The 13,013-nt window shown below is 55.2% G+C and overlaps 1 protein-coding gene across 9 annotated transcripts in view; it reads left to right on the top strand.

The window, feature by feature from the left end:
* Window positions 1–13,013, top strand: part of PTK2B (protein tyrosine kinase 2 beta) — a 37,394-nt gene that overhangs the window by 11,098 nt on the left and 13,283 nt on the right. For 4 of the 9 annotated variants that reach the window (XM_054062036.1, XM_054062041.1, XM_054062038.1 and 1 more), the window contains exons 2-7: window positions 7,977–8,224; window positions 10,272–10,450; window positions 10,582–10,669; window positions 11,446–11,525; window positions 11,721–11,783; window positions 12,227–12,281. In XM_054062036.1, coding sequence (XP_053918011.1) covers window positions 7,977–8,224; window positions 10,272–10,450; window positions 10,582–10,669; window positions 11,446–11,525; window positions 11,721–11,783; window positions 12,227–12,281 — 713 coding nt within the window. Of the gene's footprint in view, window positions 1–881; window positions 994–7,232; window positions 7,533–7,849; window positions 8,225–10,271; window positions 10,451–10,581; window positions 10,670–11,445; window positions 11,526–11,720; window positions 11,784–12,226; window positions 12,282–13,013 lie in introns of those variants that run through there. The other 5 variants (XM_054062037.1, XM_054062042.1, XM_054062035.1 and 2 more) reach the window with 5 other exon arrangements.

Genomic DNA, 13,013 nt, shown 5'->3' with positions numbered 1-13,013 from the left:
TGGGGGAGCCTGGTGGGGTGGTTGGACCACTGCCGGTGATCTCTTGGAGAGCAGCCATCCCTACTCCCAGTTATAGGGTGGAGACTCACTGGTTTAGGTGTGGAAGCAGGGCTAGAGGATGACAAAGAGGGGGAGAGCCCCAGGAACTGGAGCAATATGAATCATTTAAATACCTGCATAGATAGAGGAAGAGCCTGGAGCTGAGCAGGCAGCCCTGCTGGCGCTGTCCCTGCCATTGAGCAGTGCTGCTCCCTGGGGTGACTGAGGCTGGGGTCTCCTCATTGGGAAGGAATCACAGAGACAGGGTTGCTCCTGGGGCTGCATTTTCCCTCGATGGAGTTTGAGCCGACTTGTGACCTGACGAGAGAATGGGCAGGATGATTCAGGGAGGGATGTGCTGGGCCATGGCATGAGGGATGGTGGAGCCCATGAGATGGTCTGGCAGCCAGAGAACCTCCTGGGTGGCTGGGGTAAGTTGTGCATCACCATTGTCCCTGTACTTTGCATGTTGGGTTGTCCCTGTCCCCATAGGCATGTTCCGGTTACAGCATCGCTCAGCAGCAATGACAGATTCAAGCAGCCGCTCTTATCCCTGTCCCCTGCTTCCTGAAAGGTCCTCAGGTCGCAATCCCCCTGGCATAGGCATGTTGGAGTTGCGGCATCCTTCAGGAGGTCCTGGGCGCTGGTGCTCACAGAGGAGGGGGATGCAAGCTGCCTTCTGTGCTTGCATCCACCTTTGCATGTTGGGACCATCCAAACTGCTCTCCCAGGCTGGGGATGTCTGGGTGAGCCATGCCTCAGTTTCCCCATGTGTGTGATGGGCTCAAGCAGCCACTTGCGGCACGTGCGCGAGCGTGCCTGAGCGTGGGCCCTGCCTGCCTGGGTGCTGGGTGCTATGCAAATGCCTCTGCGCACACTTGTCAGCTGCAGCAGGAAGCGCCAGCTCCGTCAGCGCGGGCTCGGTGTGGGGACGGAGGGAACAGCCACCTTTCCGTGAGTGCCACTTGCCTCTTGCTACCCCTTCTCTGGGGGTCTGGGTGGGGCAGGGGTCCTGAGACCCTCACTGTGAGGAGGCGGGGGGAGGGCTGAGTACTGGCAAACTCATCACAGCACGTTGGAGAAGGGGCTTGGTGGGGGATCAGCATGTCCCTAGGGCAGGATGTGGCTGTGACCATCAGCCCAGGTGTGTAAAGGGGTTGGGGGTAAGGCTGGAGGAAGCAGCACCTGGGGCACCAAACTTTGCTGAGAGCATGAGAGCAACCGGAAAAACTTCCTGGTCTGGGGCTATGCCGGGGTGCGGGATGGGAGGTGGCTCTGAGCTGCCGCAGGGACCTTTTGGGGTGTCTCCAACAGGAGAAGAGTGATAGGGGCTGACAGGGGGGGACACCCAAGCTGCAGTGAGGGGGTGGTCGTGACCATGGCAGGGGTGCAAGCTCTCGTTTTCATTTTGTGGGCTCTGTCCCGGTGTGCCTGGCTGGGGCTGTGTCAGAGAGCCAGGCTCCAGCGGGACATGCCCCATGCTGGAGGGGAGATAAGCAGGCAGGGAATGTGGGTACAGGGGGGTTGGTCTGTGGCCAGGACCCCTTCTTCAGCTCTGTGGCCATAAGACCAGGTGCAAATGGGGTTCCAGCCAAGTGGCCCTGGGGTTGTGTCCCCTGGGGCTGTATGGCCATGGCTCAGGCATTGACTTCACTGCTCTCCAAGGCTTGATTTTGGCACAGGCGAGGCAGGGATGTGCGAGGGCAGAGCATGAGCTCAGGTCATGCAGGGACTGCAAGACTTCAGGGTGCTTAACTGGTTGGTTGCCATGCCAGGAGTGCAAGCTCTCGGTTTTGTTTTGTGGGCTCCTTTGTCCCAGTGTGCCTGTCTGGAGCTGTGTCAGAGAGCCAGGATCCCATGAGATGCATACCCTTTGTCCCAGTGAGCCTGGCTGGAGATGTGTCAGAGAGCCAGGATCCCATGGGATGCATACCCATGCCAGAGGGATGGTGAGTGGGCAAGGGGTGGGGGCGCAGGGAACTCAGGCTGTGGCCAGGGCCCCTTCTCCAGTCCTGAAGCTCTGTGTCTGGGTCCATAAGGGGTTCTCACCCCCAGCCAAATGGCCCTGGAGATGTGTCCCCTGGAGCTGCATAGCTGGGGTGCAGACATTGCTCTTCCAGGATTTATTTTGGTGCAGGCAGGGCAGGAATGTGCAAGGGCAGAGTGTGAGCTCAGGGTGTGCAGGGGCTGCAAGACTGCAATGTGTACAGCTGATGGGTGGCCATGGCAGGGGTGCAAGCTCTTAGTTTTGTTTTGGGAGTTCCTCTGTCCCCATATGGCTGGCTGGGGCTGTGTCAGAAACCCAGGCTCCCATGGGATGTGTCCCCATGCTGGAGGGAGGTGAGTGGGCAGGGGGTGGGAGTGCAAGGTGTTCAGACTCTGGCCAGGACCCCTTCTCCAGCCCTGAACCCGTATGACCAGGTCCATAGAGGGCCCATGCCCTCCAGTCAAGCATCCCTGGGAATGTGTCCCCTGGGGCTGCACAGCGTTTCCTTCACTGCACTTCCAGGCTTGATTTTGGTGCAGGCAAGGCAGGGATGTGCCAGGGCAGAGCATGAGCAGGGGCTGCAAGACTTCAGGGTGCTTGGCCAGTGGGGATGGAGCTATCCCTCGTATCTGTGCTGGGCTGGAGGGGACATGGAAATGCGGGATGTGCCTTTGTTCACGCTGGCTGCCTCCAGCCCTGTCTGTCTCTGACTGGGATGGCTGGAGGTGCTGCTCAGGAGCAGTGGGATGCTCTGCACAGGATGCTCTCTGTGGGATGTTATGCATGGGATGATCTCTGCAGGATACTGTCTGTGGGATATTATCTGCAGGAGGCTCTCTGTGGGATGCTTTGCATCCTGCTCCCCAGCAGCATCACTCTTCACTGCAGGCACACAGAGCAGAGATGCAGCCCCACTCCTGACCCCAGGCCTTGGGCTCAGCCCCATCCCTGCACTGCGAGTGTGAGGGGAGGTATCGTGGGAATGGAACTAGAGGAAGAAAAGAGTAAATGAAGAGGAAGTGTGCAAAAAGTAGAAGAGCCAGCATTCCTAGTGCATGTGCTCAGCAATTGCCTCTTACAGCTGGCTTGGGCCATCGTCCCCATTCCATCCTCCTCCACAGAGGGTCCCTCCGAAACCCAGAGGATACACAGTTTGCTTTTTAGCTGTTTAGTGGAGGATATCTTTATTTTTTATATTTCTGGGAGGACAAGTTATTTGGGTACCAGATTCTGTGGGTTTTTTTTGCTGGTCACAAGCGATGTCCCCAGGGCTCAGTGTTTGGGCCAGTTCTGTTCAATATCTTTATCAATGAACTGGACAAGGGGATTCAGTGCTCCCTGAGCCAGTTTGCAGATGACACCAAGTTGGGCAGAAGTGTTGATCTGCTGGAGAGTAGAAGGCTCTGCAGAGGGATCTGGACAGGCTGGATCCATGGGCTGAGACCAGCAGTATAGGGTTCAATAAGGCCAAGTGCCGAGTCCTGCATTTGGGTCACAACAACCCTATGCAGTGCTCCAGGCTTGGGGAAGAGTGGCTGGAAAGCTGCTCATTGGAAAAGGCCCTGGGGTTGCTGGTCGACAGTGGCTGAACCTGAGCCAGCAGTGGCCCAGGTGGCCAAGAAGGCCAAGAGCATCCTGGCTTGGATCAGCCATGGGTTATGGAGGACAGGAGTTATGGGAGATGCCTAGGGCCATGGGGCTATTCAGCCTGGAACAGAGGAGGCTGAGGGGAGACCTCATTGCTCTTTGCAGCTCCAGGGAAGGAGATTGGAGCCAGATGGATGTTGGTCTCTTCTCCCAAGTAACAGGGGATGGGATGAGAGGAAATCGCTTCAAGTTGCACCAAGGGAGCTTTAGGTTGGTTATCAGGAAAAATTTCTTCACTGAAAGGGTTCTCAGTCACTGGCAGAGGCTGCCCAGGGCAGTGGTAGAGTCTCCATCCTTGGAGGTATTTAAAATATAATGAGGTGTTCAGAAATCTGGTTTAGCAGTGGACAGGTACAGTTGGACTCAATGATCTCAAAGGTCTTTTCCAACCAAACAATTCTATAATTCTAAGATTCTTCTGAGGAGCAGTCAGAGCTACAGCAAAGCCTGAAGCGGAGCAGTTCTGCATCTGCTTAAACAGGGAGGTCCTGATTTTGCTTGATCCTCTTGCTGGTTTTGCCTAGTTGAGCAAGAAACACTTGTCCAGCACAGGGTGATGCTGGGCAGCTGCAGTGTAGATGTGCTCTGCAGGCTGGCGTGGCTCAAGCATGTAGCATCCATGATATCACATGTAGGGATGACCTCAGGGCTTCCCTGGCATGGCTGGAAGCAGGACAGGGCAAGGGATGGATGCCCTGTCTCTCCGCTCTTTGGCCAGTCCTTGCAGCCCACATGAGAAGAGGACCTGGCTACAAGACTCAAGACCTGCAGAGAGCTGACCTGCAGAGAATGTGGGTTGCTGCAAGATCCTATCTGTGCAGGCTGAGAGAGTGTTGCAAAGGCAAGAAAAAAAAACCCCAAACCTGATGTGAAAATGCTTTGTGAGCTCACATGCATGTGTCCTTCTATGTGGTTGGGCTGGGCTGCCCAGCTCAGCTCTGTTGCCTTCCTCAAGTCTAAGGTTATCATCCCAACATCCCATCACTGCTGTAGCAATGCTCCAACGCAGCCACATGAATGCAGAGCCTCTTTCCCTTGGAGAAAACTGGAAAACAAAATCTGGGCCCTCCACGCATTGCACAGATTCCAGCAAACCCCTTTGTAGGGACCTGAAAGTGCCAGGCGCCGCAGCACGTATTTTTAGGCCAGTGACTCAGGCGTGCTGGTTTAAAAAGATGAAGCTTGCGGGAGGCAGCACACAGCGTCCTGCTATCATGCACGCTCGTGCGGAGCTGTAACTACAGTGAAGCCGCCTCTCAGCGCTCTGCAAATGATGGTGCAAATCCGAGCGAAGAAGGAGAAATGGGGAAACAGGGAGAGAAAAACATCAGCAGCCTCTGGAAGATGCCAGCAGCTCCTTGCTCCATGATTTTCTTGCAGTCTCTCCCATCAGTGATCAGTTTTACAGAGGGATGGCGTTCAACTGCAGTGTGGACTTGCAGTTCAGGGTTGTGACGTGGGGTTTTGAGCCCTGCAAGGGTGACAGGAGCCCATCCTCACTGCTTCCATGCCAGGTTGGTGCTGCCAAGGCTCAGCGCAAGCTATCCCTATGCACTCCAGTGCCAAAGCAGCCGGTCCTGAGGTTTGCCTGTACTGCCCTGGGTGAGATGAAGAACGCTCTTATCCTGCTTGCTGCTGTATTATAAGCTGTCTTGGCTGTTTGACCTCGTGGGGAGAGCAGGGCCCTCACCCTCATGCATAGGGATATATGGGACATCCCATGGCCAGTCCCATCCCCTCTCAGCAGCACCAGAGATTTGTGGTGAACAGGGCTCAATCCAGTTGGTGCCGGTCACAAGCAGTGTTCACAGGGCTCACTGTTGAGGCCAAGTCTGTTTAGTATCTTTATGCACGATCTGGATGAGGGGATCAAGTAGTCCCTCAGTCAGTGTGCAGATAACACCAAATCGGGCAGGAGTGTTGGTCTTCTGGAGGGCAAGAAGGCTCTGCAGAGGGATCTGGACAGGCTGGAGCCATGGGTCAAGGCTAATTGATGAGGTTCAACAATGCCAAGGGCCAGGTCCTGCACAGTGGCTGAACCTGAGCCAGCAGTAGCCCAGGTGGCCAAGAAGGCCACCAGCATCCTGGCTTGGGTGGCCAGTCATGGGGTGGCCAGCAGGAGTAGGGATGGGATCGTCCCCCTGCACTCGGCGCTGGTGAGGCCATACCTGGAATCCTGGGTTCAGTTTTGGGCCCCTCACTCCAAGAAAGACATTGAGGGGCTGGAGCACGTGTGCAGAAGAGGAGCGAAGCTGGGGAAGGGGCTAGAGAACAGGAGTTATGGGAGCAGCTGAGGGCCCTGGGTCTGTTTAATCTGGAGAAGAGGAGGCTGAGGGGAGACCTCATCACTCTCTGCAATTCCTGGAAAGGAGGTCCCAGCAAGGTGAATTCTGGTCTCTTCTCCCAAGTAACGAGGGACGAGTGGAAATGTCCTCAAGTTACACCAGGGGATGTTTAGATTGGATATCAGGAAAAATTTATTTCCTGACAGAGTGGTGAAGCCCTGGCAGAGGCTACGCAGGGCAGTGGTGGAGTCCCCATCCCTGGAGGCGTTCAAAAAATGAGATGTGTATATGTCAAGTTTCAGGATGTGGTTTAGTCAACATGGTGGGGTTGGGCTGACGGCTGGACTGGATGAGCTGAGAGGTCTTTTCCAACCTTAGCGATTCCATGATTCCACGATCTTCCAGGTCTGCTCCTCACCATGCCTGCCTTCTTAAGGTAGAGGCAGGGAGGACCTCTGGGTACCTCATCTGCACCTCATCCCCTCTGATCCTGCTAGGAACCCCTCCAGAGCCATGCTGGGACCTTTCCTTGTTGTAGACGCGGGTGACTCACCTGAGAGCTGCAACATTACCATTTGCAAACAGCTTCTCTGCTGTTTAATCAGTAACTCAAGGCCTGAGCTCAGCTGGGGCTCCAATTCAGAAGCAGCCGAATGGGTGAACTACCGCGTGTCTTTTAGCTGCATGTCCAAAAAAATAAGGTTTGGAGTAGCTCTTCAAAAACTAAAATTTGTCCTGTGCTTTGCCAAGTGGCTTTTTGCTCCCTCAGGCTCCATGCAAAGCTCTGTGCTTTCCTATGGAGCCGATGGCTGGGCTGAGACAAAAGATCTTTAGGGGTTTGATGAGGGTGGTGAGGCCCTGGCCTAGGCTGCCCAGAGAATTTGTGGCTGTCCCATCCCTGCAGGTGTTGAAGGCCAGGTTGGATGGGGCCTTGATCAGCTTGGTCAAGCAGGAGGTGTCCCTACCCATGGCAGGGGCTTGGAACTGGATGGGCTTTGGGGTCCCTTCCAGCACAAACTCTTCTATGATTCTATGATTCTGTGGTTTTGTAAGCTGAGTTTGACGGGCCTCAGCCCAGGTGCACATCCAGAGCGTCGGAGAAACTCACAGCAAAAGGGAAAACCCAAGCCACTTCCTTTCTGGCTCGAATGACGTTTTTTTTTTTTTGAGGTGGCTTCTGGGTTTTATCTTCTCTAAAAATAAAAGAGCTAATTGAAAGCAGCACTGCATAAAAGAACTTGGTGTGCTGGTGGGTGAGAAGCTCCACATGAGCCAGCAATGGGCGCTTGCAGCCCAGAAAGCCAAACTGTGTCCTGGACTGCATCCAAAGCAGTCGAATCAGGAGGATGATGGAGGGGATTCTGCCCCTCTGCTCTGCTCTGGTGAGACTTCACCTGCAGCTCTGTGTCCAGTTCTGGAGTCCTCAGCACAGGAAAGACGTGATCTGTTGGAGTTGAGTCCAGAGGAGGCCATGGAGATGATGCGAGGGCTGGAGCACCTCCCATCCGAGGACAGGCTGAGAGTGTTGGGGTTGTTCAGCTTGGAGAAGACTCTGGGAAGATGTTGCTCTGAAGGTGATGAGGACACAGAAATATTGATGTGGAGGTGGTGGGGACACAAAGGTGTTGCTTTGGAGACTGTGGGGACACAGAGGTGTTGCTTTGGAGGCGATGGGGACACAGAGGCTCTGCTCTGGAGGTGACAAGTACCCAAAGACATGGAGGATCCCATCTTGAGACCTTGGCTCACCTGATGGCCCTGCGTGGCTGGGGGTGTGTGGTGGGAGGGAGGGAACCGTTCTTCACACTCTTTTTTCTTTATTCTCTCTCTCCATCTTTGTCTCCATCCATCTCCCCATCCTTTCCCCCATTCCCTTCCCCACCCATTCCAGGTGTCCCCGCTGTCGCCATCCCACCCCTGCCTCGCCAGTCCCCATCCCCCTGGCCCTCTCCCCACCCTGCAGGGTGACCGCCCCTCACCAGGGTCCCCACCGTGCCAGCACGCTGTCTCTCCCGCAGGGAAGGGATGCTCAGCTCCTAGCACTCCAGGCGTGGTGAAGATGTCAACCATCCCCGAGGCGTTGGGACGCCCGCGGAGCAGCTCCTCCCGCAGCCTGGCTGGAACGCTGGAGTCCACCCTGGGCATGGGAACATTCGAGATGGACAAAGAGGAGATGCGCATCCTCAAGGTCTGCTTCTACAGCAACAGCTTCAACATGGGCAAGAACTTCAAGCTGGTGAAGTGCCCTGTGACGACAGAGATCCGGGTACGTTGGCAGTAAGGTGGACAGGGCAGAGGGACAGGGCTGTTTTGCCATCCTGCATCAGAGCTAACTCCCTTCTGGCCCAGGGCATGGTAGCCCCCAGAGACCCATGGCTGAGAAGCACCAAAGCTGGAGAGCAAGGAGAAAATGTGGCCATCTCTGATGGACTTGGAGAGAGAAAGGGCTTGTTGGACCCCTGTTGTTTTCTGCAGTGAGGATCGGACCAGGAGAGCTGCTGCTGATCCCCTTCGTGGACAGCAAAGAGGAGTCAGGATGACCCATCTCATCCTGAAGAATGCCCCATCCCTTAAGCCAAAAGAGGGGAGTTTGAGATGAGATCTTAGGAAGAAATGTTTTGCTGTGACAGTGGGGAAGCTCTGGCCCAAGCTGCCCAGAGAAGTGGTGGTTGCCTCACCCCTGCAGGTGTTGAAGGCCAGGTTGGATGGAGCTTTAAGCAACCTGATCCAATGGGAGGTGTCCCTGCCCGTGGCAGGGCTTGGAACTGGATGGGCTTTAAGGCGCCTTCCAACCCAAACCATTCTGTGATTCTAAGACATTCTTAGTCACAGCAGTGCAGGGCACAATGGGAGGAGGCCAGAGGACAAGTGGATTTGAGACATGATGGTGCCTTGCAGGGCTGAAGCTCAACCCATGCTTTTGGGAGGAGCCTGGGGACCAGCAGGAGCTGGGTGTTGACTTTCCTTCCACCCCTACTGACCTGCACAGACGCAGGTCTTGGTGATGAGAGGACAGTGACCTCCACAACACCAAGCCTTCAGCGTTTCCACATGGCCACATCACAGGGTCACTGCCTGCTTGGGTGACTCTGTCAACTTGGAAACCCCAGGGGTGCATCCAGGTCCAAGGCCAGCAGTACCTCTTGTTCTCCCACCTGTACTGCAAGCCAGGACCCAGGTTCTTCCTCCCATCCCACTAGGACTTCTGCCCCTGACTTTGCCCTTTGCTGGTGGGTACATGGGGCTGGGAGGACAGTGATGGTGGTGGTCGTGCTGTTCACAGAATCATAGCATCACAGCATAGTTGGGATTGGAAGGGCCCTCTTCAGCTCGTCCAGTCCAACCCCCCTGCTAAAGCAGGGTCGCCTCCAGCAGGTTGCCCAAGGTCGTATCCAGGCAGAGTTGGACCTCTCCAGAGAAGGAGAGTTCATACCCTCCCTAGTCAGCCAGTTCCAGTGCTGCATCACCCACACAGGAGAGAAGATTTTCTTCATGTCCAGGTAGAACTTCCTAAGCTCCAGGTTGTGCCCAGTGCCCCTTTTTAGGAGCAATTCCTTCATGGAAACTGTTGTCAAGCACTGGCAGAGGCTGCCCAGGGCAGTGGTGGAGTCCCTATCCCTGGAAGGGTTTAAAAGCTTTGTGGATGTGGTGCTCAGGATTTAGCAGTGGAGTTGGCAGTGTGAGGTTTACAGTAGGATTTGATGATCTTAAAAGTCATCTCCAACCTAAATGATTCGGTTCTATTCTAAATGACTGTCCCCAGTGCAGGGCCAGGAGCGCGGCCAGCAGGTCCCAGCAGCAGAACAAGCTGGAGGTGGTCACTCCTCCAGGACAGCTTGGCCAACAGTTGCGTTAACAACCATCAACTTTCAGGTGGCTTTTTGATGACCAGAGTCCTGGCCTGGCCTGGAAGAGTCCTGGGTACACCCTGCCCGCAGCTCTGGGGCAGGAGGAACAAGCAACACAGTGATGTCTGCTTTGCTACCTGCTTGAAGCCAGTGCTGTGCATCAGGTTTAGCTCAGCTGAGGCACAAGGAAAGGTGGAAACGACCCATATGGGCTTTAATGCCCAACAAAAATACCTCTGAGAGGTTAGATGCGACATGTTCTGGCTGTGGCTTGTGGCAGAGCATGCTGGAAGCATCTTTGGAGGCTTCACATGCAGACCACTGGGGCTGGTGGCTGTGTTTTCCCTACATGGACATTTCTGTTGTGGTTACGTTGCATTTCCTCCTCATTTTCCTGCTATCTAAAGATCATCTGGAGCCTGGTTGGACATGCTTTGATCTCAGCTCTGCTCCTTTCCACCCCAGGAGGTGATCAAGTCCATCCTGGTGAGTGGCCGCATCGGGCCTGACATCAAGTTGGCTGAGTGCTATGGGCTCCGCCTGAAGCATGTGAAGTCGGATGAGATCCATTGGCTGCACCCAGCCCTAACGGTGGGTGAAGTACAGGAGAAGTACGAGTGCCTGCACCTGGAGGCAGAGTGGAGGTAGGACCAGATAGTAGTGGTGTCCTCTGTGTCCCCAAACCCACCCAGGGCAGGAACATGGGGACCTCCCTGTTATAGATAGGGAAAGCTCCTCCAGTGTGGACTTCATTGAGGGGCTCTTCTGTTGCCAGGTATGATCTCCAAATACGCTATCTGCCCGAGGATTTCATGGAGCGCTTCAAAGAGGACAGGACAACCTTGCTGTACTTCTACCAGCAGGTCAGAGGTGGCTCTGGGAGTCTCCCAGCCCCAGCTAGGTTGGCTCTCTAGCCACCCTGACCCACCTCCCAGCTCCAGGAGGGTGTTTCCTCCTCCCCAACCCAGAAAACATCATTTCCAAGAGCTCCAAGACCTAGTAGCCCATTTACCTTCACCCTGGGCTGCTGACGGGCAGTTCCTGTGGTCTCATCCTCCTGCTGGATCTGTGCATCTCCACCAAGGGCAGCAGGTCCCAATCCCTTCACCTCACTCCTGCCGCTTTTGCATCCCAGCATGGGATGTGGGAGTGTGTGGACCTTGCAAGCATCCCCTACCAGCATCCCCTGCTGGTATCCCACAAGAGCAGCCCCTACAAGTGTCTCTGCCAGAATCCCGTACAAGCATCTCCTGCAAGTATCTATAGGAGCATCCCCTGCCAGCATCCCATATGAGCAGCCACTAGAAGCACCTCTGTCAGCCTCTCCTGCAATCATCCCATACAAGCATCCCTTGGCACCATCCCCTGCAAGCACCTCCTGCAAACATCCCCTATGAGCATCCCCTGCAAGCACCCATCAGTGTCTCCTGCAAGCATCCCCTGTGAGCATAGAATCATAGAATAGTTAGGGTTGGAAGGGACCTTAAAGATCATCTAGATCAAATGCCAGCATCCCGTGTAGGTATCTCCTGCAATCATCCCATATGAGTATCCCCTATGAGCACCCCTGCCAGCATCCACTGTGAGCAACCACTGCCACCATCCCCTTCAACTCTTGACCCCCGTGTCTCCTTGGCAGCTCCGGAGCGAGTACATGCAGAATTATGCCAGCAAGGTGAGCGAAGGCATGGCCCTGCAGTTGGGCTGCCTGGAGCTCAGGTACGTGCCCCAGCCTGTCCCATCCCATCTGCTGCAGCGGGAGGGCTGGGAAGGCTGAGGCAGTGGGATGTGGGGCTGTGGAGGGCTCTGCAGGAGAGGGGAGCATTTCCAGCTCACTCTTTGCTGGGGGTGGGGGGATGTGGTGGTGAAATGTGAGCCTTAGGATGGGTGTCTGATGTCCCTCCCTTCTTGCAGGAGGTTTTATAAAGACATGCCTCAAAATGCGCTGGATAAGAAGTCCAACTTCGAGTTCTTGGAGTGAGTAGGCAGAGCCCAATCCACCGGGCAGAGACTCCCTTACCCCTGAACACTTCACCCTGTTTAGCCTCTCCTGAGGGGCTGGGGCACTGCAGGTGGCCTTCCTCATTGTCCCGCAGCTCCTCATCCTCCCACAGCCCTTCATCCTCCTGCTGTTCTTCATCCTCCTTCAGCTCCTCATCCTCCTGCAGCTCTTCATTCTCCCACAGCTATCAGCCCTTCTGATGGGAAAGGTGCAAAGAAGGGGGGAGATGGGAACCTTCCACCCTGCACTGTGTGGGTGGCTTCTCCCCAAGGAGAACCTCCTTTGCCTCTCAGCACCCACTTTGCTTGATGCATCCCCATTGTGCTGGTCTGCACCTCCTCAGGGTGGCCTCCATGCAGCTCTGGAAGCTGGGGTCTCTGTGAGGCTGTTAATGTGCACTGAATGCTCTGTTCTCCAGGAAGGAGGTGGGTCTGGACCTCTTCTTCCCCAGCCAGATGCAGGAGAACCTGAAGGTGAGGGATACATGTGCGCCTGCATGCAGGGCAGGGTGCATGGCCGCATGAGGTGGTTGGGGCTGCTCATGTGCATGCATCGAAGTGCACACGCTGTTTTGTACATGTGTGCACGGCTGCTCACACTGAGTATGTGTGTGGTTGTGCTCACATGCGTGATGGTGTATCTGCATGCACATATGGGTCCAAGTGTGTGCATTGGTGTGCACACGTGGATCTGCACACACATCTGGCCGCACTCCTGTGGCTTTGCATGCTCTCATGTGTGCATTCACACATTGGGCAATGTGTGCTTGTGTGTACATCAGTGGATTTGCATGCACAGGCATGTCTGCTTACACATGTGAAGGTATATTTGCATGCGTTTGCATAGGTGTGCATGTGTACCTATGCATACATGTGTGTGCAGGCACATCTGCTCATGTGTGATTGTGCATCTGCCTGCACACCCACATGCAGATGTACATGTGCATGTACACACGGGGCCACATTTGCACACATGTGTGCATGCACATCTGCCCACACTCATGTACACGGAAGGAAGCACGCAGACACCGAGGCAAGCTGGCATGCACACACGTGTGGATATGCATGGGTACATATTCATAGCTGCAGGTGTGTGCATGCAGACACACCAGCATGGACACATGCACGCACACTGAGATGCACACAGACATGGATGGACACATGCATGGGCATGGACAGACACAAGCGTGCATGTGCACACACACG

Source organism: Cuculus canorus, chromosome 3 (genome assembly GCF_017976375.1).
Source record: "Cuculus canorus isolate bCucCan1 chromosome 3, bCucCan1.pri, whole genome shotgun sequence".
Taxonomy (NCBI): Eukaryota; Metazoa; Chordata; class Aves; order Cuculiformes; family Cuculidae; genus Cuculus; species Cuculus canorus.
This window is presented reverse-complemented; position numbering and strand designations above follow the sequence as displayed.